Source organism: Taudactylus pleione, unplaced genomic scaffold, assembly GCF_031769625.1.
Source record: "Taudactylus pleione unplaced genomic scaffold, aTauple2 ptg000279l, whole genome shotgun sequence".
Lineage (NCBI taxonomy): Eukaryota > Metazoa > Chordata > Amphibia > Anura > Myobatrachidae > Taudactylus > Taudactylus pleione.
This window is the reverse complement of record NW_028284681.1, coordinates 536,676-554,712: the sequence shown is the minus strand read 5'-3', so window position 1 is coordinate 554,712 and position 18,037 is coordinate 536,676. Positions and strand designations below refer to the sequence as shown.

Genomic DNA, 18,037 nt, shown 5'->3' with positions numbered 1-18,037 from the left:
TATGTATACACATACATGCACACTCCTTTCATGTATATATATTTGTTACAGGATGATTAGATATATATATCTCTATCTATCTCTAATTAGATGTGTGTTGATCTAGGAAGACTAGTAACTGTGTATATAGTACAGTAGGTATTACTGGAGCAAGATAAGGAAAACCTGGCCCTCCCCCTGTGGAAAAGAATAGGCTGCCTTCTTTTGTCTCAAAAGTGTATTGATCACCGATGGATTAAATACTTAGTCAGTGTTTCAAGGTCCTAAGACATTTTCATCACGATTTAAAGACTGCCGCCTATTCCTGTCCACAGATCGGACAGGTTTCTCTTGGAGATATAAAACTGTGTGTGTGTATATATAACATTGTAATAACTGAGCATAAATCCAGTAGGTGTCACCAGGTCAAGTCTTGACTTAGTGACACCTACTGGATATATGCAGTCTTTACAATGTCAACAGATGTGAAAAAAATATAGTGTATATGATGTGAAAATGCATATATCAATGTATATTTGCACCCATTGATATATATATAAATAAAAAAAAAATCAGGGGCCCTACCTGTCTGCCTGGTCTTGCTAGTGGGCGGCAGTAGGCCTGGAAGGCTGGCAGAGAGGCTACTGAGCCTGGCTGGGGGTGGGGCCCAGACCCGGTCAGTCTTAGTCTCTGGGCTTCTTCCTTCATTTGCAGGCAGGTGGCCGCGCCACGTACAGTGTCTCTCTCAAAGAGACAGCCGCGCGGGAGAGGAGGCAGGACCACATGCAGTGCTCCTCTGGGAGCGCTGTGATCCTTTAATTTCTAGGGGCAAAGGGGCCAGTTCATGGGACCCTTGGTCCCGCCGGGCCCTAGGCAAGCGCCTAGGATGCCTAGCGGGAAATCCGGCCCTGGAGAAAATACTCATAGTAAAATATCTCTTCTTCTTTATTCACACACTCCCCACAAAGCCTATTTATTCAGTGTTTAAAGTTTCTTGTGGGGACAATTTTGTCTACATTGTCACACAATTTGTTCTCAAACACCGACTGAAGGTGTTTTGTGAGGACATTGTATCAGTCTATTCTGGACACTCACAACGTCCCCACAAAATACCTTCAGTCAGTGTTTGAGAACAAAGTGTGCAAAAATGTAGACATAATTGGTTCCCACAAGGAGTCTCCTACCTCTGGGACTGCCAGTTCGGGCAGCCCTATTGGGCTTCTCGGGGATGCAACAAATACACCCCAGAGAAGCTGGTGTTATGCACCTGCACATATGCTGTTCCTGGCACCTGCTAGATTCATTGAGCAGGCGCTGGGACCCAGGCCAGCAGCAACCCCCCTCAGGTAAGAGGGTAGGAGCCACTGCTGGATGCATGTCATTTATAATACACTTGTTGCAAGGTCCCCACTAATCAAAAGGGGAATTAGTGTGACCTATGGAAATGAAAAGGAGGTCCCCATCAGCCATGTTCCCTTGAGTTTTCACAAGTCCCCATTTAGAATGGGGAGAACATTACTTCATCAATTCAAATAAATGAAGTGGTGTATAAGCTAACAAAGCTATGGTTAGAGTGCATGATTTTTTTTTTTCTTTTCATACCTTTAGAACAGGGGTTCCCAACCACAGTCCTCAAGGCACTCCAACAGTCCATGTTTTAAGGATAGCCATACTTGAGCACAGGTGACTCAATTAGTACCTCAGTTATTTTGATTTAACCACCTGTGCTGGAACATGGATATCACTAAAACCAGGACTGTTAGTGTGCCTTGAGGACAGAGGTTGGGAATCACTGCTCTAGAACCTTTAGAAGGGGTGGTCCCCGCAGGTGATGATCAGAAAGTTGGTCCCTATCCAATGTGTGTGCTTATGTGCGCACACACAATCCATCATGTGTGAGAGATTATATCTTGACACACTGCCAAAAGGAGGAGTCAGGACAGATCTGCTGGTGCGGGGGGTGACCGGATGCATTAAGAGTCTGGATGGCCCACTAAAATATTCATGGTTATCATTCAATATTTGTGGTATTAACTGAAAATGGATAGCTGCAAATATTAAGTATCCCCTAATGTATTGTGGAGGGATCGCAGCAGATATTTCCGATATCTGCCGCTGTCTCTACATTTCCGCCAGCAATACAACCCCCATAGGCAAGCTGCTGTAGCCTACAAACTACACATTGTAAGTCTGCCTGGGAGAGTGTTCCCTAAAGGGGGGTATCCACTAGACGATAAAGTTGAACGATTATGATAAAATCATTCGATAGTTTGAAAATTTGGTCTTTTAGACATCTATCATCATTCAAACATGCTGGTCAACCTAACGATATAGTCAGGTTCAGCATGTTTGCAGATGATTGATTGTGCCTGCACTAAACGACATATCGCTCAGTGTGGGCACCCTGCAGTGTAGTGAACGACTGAACGATAACGTTCAGTCTTTTCACTGTTGGGTAGTGGATACCCTCCTTAAACCATGCATGCACAAGATCACCGGTACAGGAGTGTAGTGGCTGCTGACAGGGTCACTTCTCTCCCGGGTGGTATAATCGCATCCTGCAATGTAATCTTGGGTGCCAATATGGCACCCAGATTGCATTGCAAATGCAATCATTGATAAACAGGCTCTCTAGTAGCCAACAGGTAGCAGGGTACAACTACCTGAGGGGGGAGGCCATCCCCAGAACCACAGTGGCTGTAAAGACAGGGATTGAAGGTCAGACAGCACCCCGGCAGGTGTCACAGGAATCGGCTTAATTAATGCACCAAAAATTGAGCCGGTGAGTAGTGGTGCCAGAGGTGGTATACATTTCTGGCGGCACTGGGGTGGGCTTTGGGGTTGAGGCAGTGGTGCCGCTTGTACATTGGGGGGCACGCTGTTGCTGGAGAGGGCATATGGAGTCTGATGTACCTGCTGCTGCTCCCAGGATTTGATAACAGCAGGCAGGGACACCACAGGGGTGACTGGAGAGTGAGGGACCCGCAGATGCTCATCTGCTGTCCAGGCTGGAGCAGAGTGTTAGAATTAGTTAAGAAAAAAAAATAATAAAAATATAGGTCGGCTGATTATAGTTTGTTCCCCACACTGGGAGATTCTCATTCCAACCAGCCAATTAGTTGGCTGGTTTGAATGATATTCTAGTGTATGGCCAGCATTACAGCCAAGAACAACGTACCATCAGCAACAGCTACTTTTGTTGAAGCTCTAAGGCAAGGGTTCCCAACCACGGTCCTCAAGGCACACTAACAGTCCAGGTTTTAATGATAGCCATAGTTCAGCACAGGTGACTTAATTAGTACCTTAGTTATTTTGAGTTAACCATCTGTGCTTAAGCATGGATATCACTAAAACCAGGACTGTTGGCGTGCCTTGAGGACTGAGGTTGGGAATCACTGCTCTAAGGGTTAATGCAAAGGCTTTGCTAGATTTCAGTATAGAAGAAAAACATGCTAATCAGGTGGAGAACAAAAAAAAATAAATAAAAATCTATGAAGAAATTATTGAGGGCAGTATAAGCTTGATACATGGTAAGAGCAGAGTCAAGGATAGGACAAAGCAGGGTGTTCAAAGGTAACCTGAGGAAGCAGACTAAAGCCATGCAGCATGAAATAATGTATTACAATTTATCCTTTTGTATACCTGTATTTTATAGTTTGTTCACCATTTTTAATGGTCTTATGCATTTTACACTCCCCCATTAGTGAAAAATCCATTAATTTACTACAGCTGCTCATTTTGACTGCCATAAGCAGCTAGAGTACCAGTAACTTTGCCTCAGTCAATTTGTCCATTCATATTAAAAATAATAGGCAAGTATTCCAGCAAACAGACAGCATTACTACAAATTTAAAAAAGGTCCAAGGCTTGTTGAAAACTAGAGTAATCCATTATTTTAACAAGTGATCACCATAAACACAGATACCAGGTTGCACTTTCACCTCTCCCTTTGGGAGCATAAAACAGATCTTCAAATAGGAGAAATTAGAATATCCAGAAGTATATTTAACACTTTTATAAAAATCATGTGAGCTAGATGTAACCTCCCTGATTGTGTTTTTTTCTTGTGTGGAAAGAGGTGGTAATATGGAATGGAGAACTAGAAGTTAGTTAATTATACTGTATATACAGTAGCTCTTACTTATGACTAACCTTAAGCATGGGTGGTCTGGCAGATTCTAAAATTTAGCAGGTTGGCTAGCTCTCAAACAGCTGGAATTTCCATGTGCAATCCTTCTCTATGATAGAAGAGTCTGAATTTGCCCAAGTGTCCCACGGACTGTTGGCTTCCAAACTAGATAAAGCTGGTTTACATGCTATTCTTATGATACACATATAAAAAAAGACAAGTTGCGCTAATTATGTAATATGGGAGTCCGATTGGTAACTTATGCAAATCATACCCCTGAATTCCTTTTTTGCCAACAGTGGTGATATCCCATGGTCTGAAGTGTCAAAAAAATATAAAATTTGTGTAAGTGTTCTATGATAATGTAGTACTACAGTGTAGACATCACAGTGAAACCATCTCTGGACAGTTTCCTACTCCAGGACAATACCTGGGATTGCCACACATGTTGAGAATATAGAATGGAACCACTAAAAATTGCATGCACACTTGTGAATTAATGCTATCTGAACGCATGGAACCAATGACAGACTGCAGACTAAGAGTTTATGATATTTAATGCTTCAATGATTCATCTGTAAACAGCATCAGTACAGTCTGCTAATCTGAAGAAACATTGACCAACACAAAACCCTTAATGTCAAAAAACTTATTGCATGATAAATCCACCAGGAGGTTCCTCTGGCCAGATTTATATGGCTTGATGTCCAGTTTTGTAATGGATTTTTCATTGCTCTGCACAGGCAGCACACTAAAAAAAAAAAAAATATAAAAAAATAAAATAGTTAGTAAAGATACAGTTGTAGCTTCAGTAAGCCAAAAAACAAAACACTTTTCCAAAAATAGTTTTTGGAAGGTTTACTTTGTGGGGGGGTTTTCCATTCTACAACCTCTATAAAAACATAATGGGAATGCAGCTTTAAGGAACAGTTAAAAATGACAGGTTGGGAGCCCACTGCTAGGCTCTGCCAGAGGCCCAATTTCATCAGTAATAACTCAGTTACCCTGAGGCCTATTAACTCTCACTTCAAAGGACAATATCTTTTCTCTCAACATGGTTGTGTTACATCACACCACCTAACTTGTAACATTTGAGCATAGGAGACCTGGATGAAGACATCCCAATAGCCACCAGTATCTTTTGGTCTTTTACCAAAGAGGACAAAAATAAATTTATTTTACCAGTGTGTGTATGCATACTTTGTTTAGGACGACTTCTAACAGTACTAATGTACTTACTCTATCTTAATCTGTTGCTTTATCAGTCCACTGCCATCTATTGTCAGAACAACATCATCAACACTCTCAGATAATGGATTGAAGAATGTGATCTCTACATGAAGAGGTTTATTAACATAGGCTTCATCAATCACCTAAAACACAAAAACTGTAAAGTTAATCTCCATGCAAGGTGTAGAAATAAGCAAGAAGGTTTGCAACAGAAAGTTTGTTTAAAGACAGCCATTTGTATTTAATTTTTTTTTTTTTTTGGTGCTTGAGTTCTTCTAGCACTATGGCAGGGGAACCCCATGCTCTGCCCTCCTCCTAGTGTCAGCTGGTATTGAAAATTAGGTGATGAAAATGGCAGTCTAGGCTCAGATGGCATGGGGTGATTGATTTGAAACCAATATTCTGCCAAAAATCTGACAAATTGGTCAGTGGTATCAATGGCAGATAAAACGAAGAAAAAACCAAATAAAAAACAAACAAACAAAAAAAAAAAAAAAACACACATTTAACTCCTCCCCCCCCTCCCCATCTATACACTATGCATAGTACTGTAAATAAGAGTTATGGTATAACATACCTTTGTTAACTTTGTTCGAGGTCCATAGAGTCTACCTTGGGGTATGTAGTTACAAGCTCCAAAGCTATTTGGTTCATTGGATTGCTCCATCATGAACTGGTCCTCCTCCCTAAATTCCCCACCCTCAGCCACAGGCATAGTTTGTAAGCAAGCCTAATGGCAAGAGATGGAGCATGGAGAAGTACAATGTACACAAGAAACACTATCCTCTTTGTATCACTGATTCCCTCTTCGTATGTTTAAAGAACAGATCCCTAGTGCGGCCAGGTGAATCAGCGTGGGTGCCCTGTGGACCTCAAAGAAAGTTAACAGAAAAAAGTTGCTGCATCATAACCAGTTTTCTTCTTTAGGATCTACCTTGGGGGATGTTCTAAAGCAGTTCCCTTAAGGGTGGGGACGCTCCCGCGCAGAGAGGAGAATCAGCCGCCTAAAGGAAGCATCCTGGGAGGCAAAAGTATCAAATGCATAGAATTGGATAAAGGTCTGGACGGAAGACCAAATGGCTGCCTTGCACAGCTGTTCAGCCGAGGTGCCATGTCAAACCGTCCATGATGGTCCCACAGACAGTGAAATGTGCTGTTACCTTCCTAGGGACAGGGAGACCAGCTTGTGTATAGATTTGAAAAATAGTCATACGTAGCCAGCGAGCCAAAGTTTGTTCGCTGACCAGCCTTGCTTGTGAAATCCATATAACACAAAGAGCAAATCTGATTTCCTGATGGAGTTGGTACGATCCACGTAAATACAAAGGGTTCGAACCACATCCAGGGCAGCTTCACCTGTAGGACAGGTCTGAAGGCTGAAAGTCTGGGACTACAAATTTCCTCATTCATATGGAAACCACCTTTGGAAGGTAACCCACCTTAGTACGGCGGACTGCTCCATTTTAATGAAAATTCAAGTATGGAGAATGGCATGACAATGCTGCAAAGTCAAACTCTGAGCTGAAGAAATAGCGAGGAGAAAGGGTCTTCGTTGTCAGCCATCACAAGTCCACTGTATCTAAGGGAGGAGATTGCAGTGCCCTGAGAACCAAGGATAAATCCAGTGCCACCGGTGAGAGAAATGGAGGTTTGCAGCCAAAGAACCCCCTGTAAGAATGTTCTAACATCCGACAAAAGGGCAATATTGTGCTGGGGCCAAACTGTCAAAGCAGAAACCAGAACTCTCAAGGTAGCCAGGCGCAGACCTAAGTCTAATCCAGCCTGATGAAAAGCAAGTACTCTCAATACTTTAAGCATCTTATGGTCATAATTTCTGTGAGAACACCAAAGGAAAAAGAAAAAAAAAAAACCATGAATGCCAAATTCTGTGACAGATGCAGCTGGAAGCAGGCTTCCTTGCCCTCAGTCTGGAAAACCCTTGGCCTTTAAGACTGAAGACTCAAGAGCCATGCCATCAAAGCCAGCAGAGGTAAATCCTGGTATAGGCAGGGACCCTGCCTTAGCAGAACCAGTCGTAGAGGCAGTGGAAGTGGACTATCCATGGATAGAAATGTCAGATCAGAGAACAAATGCCTCCTGGGCCAGGCAGGGGCTAATAGTATTATCCTGCCACCTTCCTGCTTGAACTTTGACAACTTTTGTGAGGAGGGAGATTGGCAGTGAGGGGATTTCAGGTTAGCATGCATGTTTTCTCCAGAGTGTCCACAAAGGTGGCTGATGGGTCCCTTGTTCTGGACCCATACCTGGGAACTTGTGGCAGTGACATGACGCCACGAGGTCTGCATCTGGTAATCCCCACTTGTCCACCAGGGTTTGAAAGACATCCGCATGAAGAGCCTATTCTCCGGTGCGTATGTCCCACTTCCCAGTTGAGAACACCTGGGATGAATATTGCAGAGATTGCTGGAAGATGGCAGAAATTCTGCTGTGAGCAGAATGCCACATCCTTGGAGGCCAGACTTGGTGTGCCTCCTTGATGATTGATGTAGACCACTGCTGTTGCATTGTTGGACTGAACCTGGGCAGGCCTTCCCTGTAGGAGGTCCTGCGCTAGAATGAGCACTGCACGAAGCTCCAATATATTTATTGGTAGGTGACTTTCCTGCATGATCCACCTTCCCTGGAAGGTGTGGTGACCTGTCACCACTCCCCATCCTCGCAGACTTGCATCTGTGGTGAGAAGTACCCATAATGGTCGCCCCTTGTTTAAATTAGTCTCCTGCCACCAGGCAAGGGAGAGCCGAACCCCTGGCGAGATGCAAATCATCCAAGACTTTATCCGATGATACTGACCATCCCATTGAGCCAGGATTCATTGTTGCAGGGACCTGGAGTGGAACTGGGCATACGCCACCATTTCGAGTGTGGAAGTCATGGAGCCCAGCACCTGCATTGCCAAGTGTACCAACACCATTTGCATGCAGAGACTGTGCACACGATTCTGTAGTGCCACAATCTTGTCTTCTGGTAGAAGAATTGTCAGAGAGTCCAGCATCGCCCCTTGGTTGACCAAGATTTTTGCCTGTAGTTTCCTCTAGGAATGACAGGAGCAAATAAACACAGTCTCTCGAGACACCCTGTGGGCAAAAGGACAGACTACTCCCTAAATTTAGAGGCAGCCGTGGATGGCAATGCAGCAGACTTTGGACTAGAGCCGAATCACATAATTACTTCCTTGGCAACACCAAACAATACCCTCCCTTCAAAAGGCAAGGATTCAAGATCCTTCTTGGATCTTTGGGCTTCAACTGAGTTTGCAGAGACCCTAGAAGGCAAAATACATGAGTCAATAACAGCTTGCCCCATATACACAGCCGCTTCTCACATTTGGAGTAGAGATTGGAAGATACTATGCCAGATGCAAACAGAACAACAGAGTTGTCCATTCTTCCATAGCTTTGTCTACCCAGACTACAGCCATAGCTGGTCTGGTAATAGCACCAGATAATTAAAACATGGTTTTGAAATTGGCAAGTTTTCTTTCTGTAACCTTTTTCAAAGAGGACGCTGCCTAATCAATCTTGTGAATGATCATCTACAGTTGGGGCGGGGCCTTCCCATTTTGCACTCAAAGTGCAAGTGGGTATGGAGAGGTTATATACCTTGCAGCATGAAAATGCTTACCAGGAGTGCCCCATGCTCAGACTGAGGGAAATAATTCTTAGTGACATCTAGACCAGAGTCTTAGGTTTCAAAGTGGCTGACATCTCTTCCTCTATACAGAGGACAGCCCTTACCAGAAAGGGGACATCCACAAAGGACTGATTGTCTTCCACTGAGTAAGACCCAGAACTCTGGCCCTGCCTCCTCAGCAGACTGATACTCACTCTTCAGGCAATGACTGACAAGAACCCCTTATGCCCCTGCTTTACCTAACAGGTCTATACCTGCTGAGAGGCTATAGACAGAGGATGCTGCTGACTAGAGTGAGCAGTAGAATTAACCCAACAGGAATTCATGGGGGGCATACACATAGAAGGATACACATGCTGTGAACACCCCATAGCATGAGGTAATACCACTGCAGCAGGAGCCTGTGCTTCTGCAGCCTTGACTACCTAGTATGACAAAACCTGAGGCAACATGGCCACCCAGGGTGGCTTTGGTGCAGGTGTACTGGATGGCCCAGGTATCTGTTTACAAGTTACTACACAATACATCCTGTATAACATCCTGCTCCAACAGGCCTGCCACACAGGACTTACATGTCTTCAGCACTGGTGGTTCAACCATCTCACCTTTAACTTTAGATTTGACAAATTAGTAAATGGTATAAGGTATACAATGCAGTGTGTATCATTTAAACTCTCCTCATCCCTCCTGAAGAGGTATGTGGGGAAACAGTGATATAACTGACAGTTTGAAAAAAAAAAAAAAAACCATCACATGCAGTACACACAGCAGCTAGCATACAATGCATAAATATGCACAATTGCTATTGCAAATTTACTATATTCTACCACAACCCCCTCAGGGCTGTTTAGTTGATAGAGTGCTATATACCAGGCCCAGGGGAGAGGTATACAGAGACAGACCAACAGCTACAGCAGTACAAACAAACACTAACTGCCAGAGTCTGTTTACATGAGGTGTTCGATATAGTGAACCAGACACAGGAATCCATTCCCAGAAGATAGTGTCTGACGGGGAGGAGCGCCCATCTCCCCTAGGCTGCGATTTTGAGGGTCAGGTACACTGACCTCACAGTAGTAAGACGTTGACTAGTCCGCCTCTAGTGCATCTTACCACCTGTCCCTGGCTACAGGCAATATGGCCCTGGCCGCCTCATTGAGGACACATCACACGAGGCCTTCACCCGCAGCTGCCTCTGATGAGTCTACACCGGAGGCCCGGATTGCCGCACACTATTCCCAGTGAAGAATAGCTTACCCAACATCTCTATGACTCGACTGCAGTCCGGACCTCAGCGAAAGTCTCTAGCCAAGTCATGCTGAGGCCTGCCGAGAACCTCAGGGCATATAGTGGTACTGTGTCATTATCGGTGCTGGTACCGCTAAACTCTGAGCTTTCAAAAAATAAAAAAAAGTTAAAATCATAAAATAAAGCCTGGGACTGCCTAGGCAGTCCCGCTGTATAACTGGTCGCACACTAAACAAAAAAACTGAATGCCTGTGGCTGAAGGCGGGGTTTAGAGAGAACCAGTGCATGCTGGAAGTTCCAAAGCTGCAGCTGTTTGGTGCATTGGATTGCTCCAACTAAATACCCCAAGGTGTATCCTGTGGACCCCGAAGAAGAAACACTGTTTTAGGCATCAATGGCAGATTGCAGTCAATTTCCAATTATCAGAAAATCCAAACATTGTATATACTCTCAGATGGTGAAGTTTGACCCATCATCAAGCCCCAGGGGACCACACACAAAAGGGAAATGAATAGCTTGAATGTTGCGAATTTTGATTAATTTTATTTTTTAGTTTACGTATTTTATTTAGCACAATTTATATTTAGTACAAGTTTCCTTGACATGAAAACCCAATGTCTAACTGAGACTGCTGTTATACAGTCACATGTACACTACTGCAGACTGCTTGATTGTGCTAAATATACCGGGTTAAACCTAAAAAACCCCCATTAAATACCAGTCTTATGGTGTCAGTCACTATTGGGGTTTGGGCTTTTGGAGCATTATTCTAAATAAATTCTGTAACCTGTATGAGAGGAGAGACTGAGGTAGCAAGAGATAATTTCTACTGTGAAATGTGCAGTAGACGACAAGCTTCAGCTCCCACATTTGGTAGTCTTGAAGTTTGGAATGATGCCTTTCGCCAGCTTCAAACATTCACTTTGAACTCACCATTTCAAAGCCTACCATCCCTACTCCTGAATTTCCACTCCTCTCCTATAATTTGCTCCTCTACAGTTCAACCCTCCTCTTATGCAAGGGCCCCCTTCCTCATGTTCACCTCTAGCATTGCCTCCAATGCTCCTTGCATCCTAGCTCATTTCAGCAACTATGCTCACCCTTGATAGGACACATGCTCATTGAGTACTTAACTGTCTTCTCCAAGCGATTCACCTCCACCAGCCAATAAAAATAGTGAGTTTCCCTAACAGTCACCTCTAGGCCACATCCTTCCTAGTTTGTTGGGTTATTGCTCTATTGTTCCAAAGATATGTCAACTTAACATTTACTGTACCATTGTCATGTTTTATATACACCCTGTACGGTGCATGACTTCATACCTCTATATGAATTGGTGGGCTCTTTAAAGTGATCACTGTTCTGGTCACAAAAATCAATCCAGCATCATCTACACATACAGCAACAACTTTAATCATATTGTCTGTTGTCAGGGTGTCTTTATACTGGGAGTAAGATATAGAAAGCTGTATGTTTTTCTCTGGAAAACAAAAAATTAATAAGTCAACAACATAATGGCAATTTTGTAATAAGTTTACTACAAAAAAGTTCAGAAACATAATGGAGTCCCAAGACAAGAGTTAATGTCATTGGTTTGTATTGATTGGATAAACTGGTCAAAACATGGTTCAGACCAGAAAATGGCTGCCTCTTTAAAATTAGGTGTGGTTTTGTTTAACTGAAAACCAAACACCCCCTGATATTTGGGGTCAAAGAGTCCGGTCTCTGATCACTTTTAAGGTTCCAAGAAGAACAGAGTCCCGGCTGGGGTTTCCTGCAAGTTCGGGATTTAAAAACAGAATGTCTGGTTTTGGATAGCATGTAAACTGGTCCAAAATACATGATTTTACCGGTTTTATCAATTTGAATGAAATCAGTAACTATAGAAGAAAAAAAATTGAGGGTATTTTTACCAACACGGGGGTCTGCAAACATGGACTTTAACATCAGCATACTAAAAGACAGCAGCAAAGTTACACTTCTTGAGTTTGTCATTTATATTTGAAAAGATCTAAAATTACAACATTTTTGTAGTACAGCTAATAAACTAGTTTAAGTTAGTAATAAATTATGGGTGAAACAAATCTAATGTTTACTACCTATTATTCTGAACTTAATTGAATTCTTGAACATTTTCAAGAAGTCTCAGGCTTCTTTAGAAGGGTGTAGTAGGAATTACCGCCAGCCGCAGCCCGGCAAGGGTGAAGATCCCAATCGTCCCTAAGGTAAGTATCGCTAACCTAATTCTACCCCCTAACCCTCCCTTAGGGAGGCCTAACCCTAACTCCCCGATTTTGACGCCTGTCATTAGTCCCATGTCGGGAGTAGAGAGTCTGGAAGCTGGTGGTCGGCATTTAGATAGTCGACTTCCAGACTACACCCACTTTAGAAGTGTTAAAGTGCTCCTGAAATTTTAAGTGTTAACGTATAAAAACCATGGGTGGTAGTGGAAAGGTAGTACACCTCATTTATACATACCTTCATGTGGCTCCAGTGTAGCAGACTGTGCGTCAGTTAAGATTTCCTTCACTGCGGCTCTAGTGTACACAATGCCGGTTGCAGTCATTTTGATACTTATATTTTTGCTACTTGCGTATTTATTTTTCAAGTTCAGGGAAAGTAGGACATCCTGACCAACCTGCGTCTCAGGGCCCTGGTTAAAAGTAGCAGAGAAGTCAGGTATTGGGGCAGAGCCTGTATGACGTACAAGGTCTTCTCCAGGTCCAGATGTTGGGCCATGTGGCCTTGTGCTGACACTTGAATCCTTTAGTTTTTCCTGAGCCTTCTCAAAGATGTCTCTCTCTTTACCAGAGCCTGATAATGGAAGATATGGGTTAATCAGAATAATTAGGACAAGTTCAAAAATGTGTTGTGTTAATCAGATGTTTAGGGTGCTGCTAATTTGAAGTCTCCATTAGAAGGTCACATCTAAAATAATTTGCATGCATGATCTGGAGTTGAAGGCTAGAGAAAGACAGATAGCATCAGGACTGGCAGGCAAACTTGCACAAGTCCTCTTTCCGCCAACAGACAATTTTACCATGGAAACAAGGATCCCTCAACTTTTTGGTAATATTTTAATGGCAATTTGGGGGGGGGCTATCTCAAGACCTTTAGAGGACCTAAAGCATTAGAGATCTGTGCCCATATTTAAAATATATATTAGACAGTGTACTGTGCAAATATGTTTTAGGAAAGTATGGAACAAATGCTGCACAGTAAGAATGTTTTCAAAAATAGGAGTTTGCTTTTTGTTAATTGATAAAAACAAAGAGAATTGATGCTAGATTTCTCTTCTTCTGTTCATTCAATGTACACTTGCAGTTGAAGGAGCTCAGCAGGAAGGTTGTCCAAACATCTTGGAGAACTAACCACAGACCTTCTTTGGATATAGACTTGCTCAAATGCTTCTGTCACTTCATGTAATCAAAGACACATTGTTCAGATCAGGGCTCCATATCAATTACAGAACATCTTGTACTGCTTTATGCTGAAGACCGTTCCTAATGACATTAGCTGTATGTTTGGGGGTAGTTGCCCTACTGCAGACTAAATTTGGAGCCAGATGCCTCCTTGATAGTATTGCATGATGGACAAGTACCTGTCTATTTCTCAGCATTGAGGACACCATTAATCCTGACCAAATCCCCAACTCCATTGGCTGAAATGCAGCCCCAAATTTGTAAGGAACCTCAACCATGCTTCACAGTTGCCTGCAGTCACTTATTGTACTGCTCTCCAGTCCTTCGGCAAACAAACTACCTTCTGTTACAGCTAAATGTTTAAAGTTTTGACTCATCAGGCCAGAGCACCTGCTGCCATTTTTCTGCACCCCAGTTGATAGGTTTTTCATGCATAGTCTAGTTTGCCTTGTTTCCACATTGGAGGTATGGCTTTTTGGCAAAAGTTATTCCATGAAGGCCACTTCTGGACAGACTTCTTCAAACTGTATTATATTACATAAGATAATGTCCCGTACTAGCTCTAATATAGTTTTCCACAGTACTTTCCTTTAGAGTTTGTTCCCAAATTTTACATACAAGAATTCCAATGGTCGCTGTATCTCCTCTTTGAGTATACCAATATCAGGAGTTGGAGTAATTTTACCAAAGAGGAGATACAGCGACCATTGGAATTCTTGTATGTAAAATTTGGGAACAAACTCTAAAATGAAAGTACTGTGGAAAACTATATTAGAGCTATTACGGGACATTATCTTATGTGATATAATACTGTTTGTTGAGTGTGAAGCCTCCATTTTTTGTCTTGTAAGCAGCAATATAGAGTGTGGAGCGCAAGGGGAATTTTCTTCTTTTTTGTGTATTCTTCAAACAGTAGATGGGTGTACCTGGGTCCCACTGCTTTCTGCCAGTTCTGAGCTGATGGCACATCTTCCCAATTTGAAGGGAATCATGCATGATGCGTTTCATCTGATTCAAGGCCGACCACCGAGTCTACGATCCTCAACATTTGCAGTTTCTTTGTGCTTCTTCAAAAGAGCTTGAACAGCACATCTTGAATCCCCAGTCTGCTTTGAAATCTTTGCCTGGGAGAGACCTTGCTGATGTAGTACAACTACCTTGTGTCTTGAAACTCTTCCACAACCCCACCTTTGTAGCAGAGTGGCTGTTCCTCACCCAGTTTCGAGCCTCCTACACAGCTGTTTCAGTTCATCATTTTCAGATGTAGGTTTAAAGTCATCATCATCACCTGTTTGGTATGATTGGTTAATAATACACCCGATTATAAGAATCCTACAAAATCCCTGACTTTGTGCAAGTGTACCTAGAAGAATTGATACAATTTTGAAGGAAAGGGTGGTCACATCAAATATGGATTTCATTTTGATCCCCCTTCTGTACAGCTATAAACTATCAAGTAACACTTATTTTTTTAAATCATTCTTGCTTTGAAGCATTTTTTCCCATACCCGCCTAAAACTTTTGCACAGTAATGCAAGTATATTATATATTCCCCCCCCCCCAAAAAGATAAAACATTCTCACCAATACCTTTAAAAACCTCAGTTTGTAGGACACCCCCCCACCCCCCCCCCCCCCCATCTGGGACACTGTACTGAGCTCTGCTGTACTCTGAAGGACAGACAGCGACATGACCAAGACAAGAACGATAAAGAACCTTGGTGGACCATGCTGCAGTTTACCAGAGTCTATTTTTGTTGTATTCCCAATAGTAATGCATGTCATTAACCTCCATTACTAGTACTACTATTTTATGTTTATTATTGTATATAGCCCCTTTTGTGGAACCTGGTACTGCTGCACCATATGGTCCACTGTAAATCCAGCAATGGAAAATTTCTGTGCTACTCCCCCCTTCCTATGATTTCCTAGGCATGTGCTTATTTTGCTTGAAGGTTAATCCAGCCCTGGCCTGTATCTCTGCTGTAGTAGATGAGCCAAAGAAACTGAAAATAAGAAAGTTGTAAAACAAAAACTGACAACATCCAGCATTAAGTTCCAACTAAGTGGGTGGTGAGTATAATACAATAAACAAAGTTACTAGATGTGCATTATATACCTTCAGGATATTTATAATTATTAGTCACATCTACACGTTTGTTAGAGCCAACTGCCTTGGTGCTGGTGAATTGCCCAATTGATCGGGTGTTGGAGTAAACTTTTCTGGCTGACCCATCAGGATATACCATCCAGTTTACAATATCAGCATTCACTTCTGCAAATACAAATGCTGTATCAAACTGCAAATCCACATCTCCCTCTTTAACTGCATTCAGCGAACATGGTCCAAGACAGTACAAGCCTGATGTAGAGAAGGAAAAAATAAATAAAAATTAAATATTATATTTATAAGAATTATATTGCAATCTCCATTTGTAATAAGAAGGTGACCTTAACACTTGTGGTGACAACTACAGCAGCCTGCACTCTGTACACACATACTTCTGGCGGGCTCACCTATCATTTCCTGGCCTCACAGCTAGTTTGCTGGGAATTTAGGTTTCAACATGCAAGGCCAAGATACATTGCCCACTTCTCCCAGGAACTCCATTCATCAGCTCCTTGCATCCAAACCTCCCACTCTGGTAAGCCCCATGTCCAGTGATCACATACAATGCTGTAGGTTTGTGCTTCTAACAATCAGTTACTGGAGTCTGCAAGGAACACTGCAGGGATGTAGTCAGAACGCAGACACCTGAAATTAGGGTTAGGCTAAAACATTGTCGACATTCTGATGTTTGACATTCACAATGCGGACATTAAGAGGGATGACATTACTTTAGTAGTCATTGTGAATGTCAACATTTTGAACATTGTCATCCTGAATGTTGACATTATGGTGTTCACATAAGGAATATAGACATTATAAATACCATACAAATAGGTGTGGTCAGTAGTCATTTCAGCTCTAAACCGCTCCAATCTGTTTGCTTGACTTTAATTCAAATAGGCTAGTCACAAATGAGAAAAACCAGGCTTTGAAAGTTCAATACAATGAGCCAGTTTGGGAACCAAATCAGAAGCATAAATGCTGGAAAATTGCTTCAGCCCCGCTAGGTTTATATGCAAGACTGCAGAGTGAGTAGTATGCAAGTTTGTATTGCACATGCCAAGAAAGCAAATGCGTTCACAGCTATGCAGCCCTGTTCTCATCCAATGGGATCACTGGGCCAGTGACACCGTCCACCCAATACACCACCAGAAAGGGGGAGTGACCTTGCAGCACACCCCTGGTTACATCACACTGGGGGCATGCCCAGCACTCCCAGAGGTGCCATGCTGCCCTCAGATTGCCTGCACTGCCGACCCCTCAGCGACCAGGAGCTGCACCCAGATGAATGAGGAGGAGCCGGAACTTTGGTGTCACCCCCCACAGTGAAGCATCAAACTCTCCAAACAGAAAGGTGTATGTGAAAAAACCACCCTATTTCCATTCCAAAGTTCAGTAATTGTAATTTACACAGATAGAGGACTAACCAGGGGTGTTCGAGCTGTGTTATTGCACAGTGCATTGGGGCCAATCCATATCAACTCCTACAGCCAGTAGTGCTGCTGCAGAGCTGCCCCATTTGGCTTGCAGAGTGCTTGGACATGCATCCAGCAGAGTCACCTAAGGAGCAGTGCTCCAATTCCTGGTGGCCCGTGCCCTCTCCAGCTATGCACAAATGCAGCACAGCAAGTAAGTGCATATACAGATTAGGAACAGTATTTCTGCACCTTCTAGGCAAGTTTGTAAACCGGGCACATGTTACCAATGCAGAGACATGCAGCACTTCATACAGTATTTGCAGAGATGCACCATTTTTCTGCAAACTTCTAAGTAGTAAACACCCACATTGGTGCCATTTGTGCCTCAGCACCAGTATGTGGACTGAAGTGGTGCATAGTACAATATGACAATGCAGGGTTTTGATCATTTAAAAGTCATCCATTCGAGAACTTCTGTATGCAGTTTATACCTTCACTTTGTTCCTGTGGAGTTGCATCCAAAACCTGCCATCCATCATAGCTTGAACCGATGCTCTTCCTAACAAACCAGCCTTCATTCCACACATGGAAATTCCTGTATAGTGTACAGTGAAAAATTCAATTTTAGATGAGGACAATCTATAAAACATTGGCAGACAACAGTAGGTTTTACATATTAGCTGAATTATAAGTGAACTCAGTGGTCAATACACAGACAACCTACAAAACTTATGCACCCAGATTGACTGCCCAGTGCATGCCTACTTTCACTAATTAGAATTGTGCATAGCTAGGTGGAAGAGTATGAAGATGCCCAAAAATGGTGTAAAAAAGGGAATGTGTTCAAA

At 42.8% G+C, this 18,037-nt stretch overlaps 1 protein-coding gene across 1 annotated transcript in view; it reads right to left on the bottom strand.

Annotated features, from left to right (window-relative positions):
* Nucleotides 1-4,647: 4,647 nt before the first annotated feature.
* Nucleotides 4,648-18,037, bottom strand: part of LOC148512609 (protein-glutamine gamma-glutamyltransferase E-like) — a 31,227-nt gene continuing 17,837 nt past the window's right edge. The window contains exons 9-14 of the mRNA XM_088481886.1: nt 17,681-17,784; nt 15,781-16,023; nt 12,719-13,054; nt 11,563-11,720; nt 5,348-5,481; nt 4,648-4,859 (exon numbers count right to left, since the gene is read on the bottom strand). Of these exons, the coding sequence (XP_088338012.1) occupies nt 4,709-4,859; nt 5,348-5,481; nt 11,563-11,720; nt 12,719-13,054; nt 15,781-16,023; nt 17,681-17,784 (1,126 nt within the window). The 3' untranslated portion in view covers nt 4,648-4,708. The remainder of the gene's footprint in view (nt 4,860-5,347; nt 5,482-11,562; nt 11,721-12,718; nt 13,055-15,780; nt 16,024-17,680; nt 17,785-18,037) is intronic.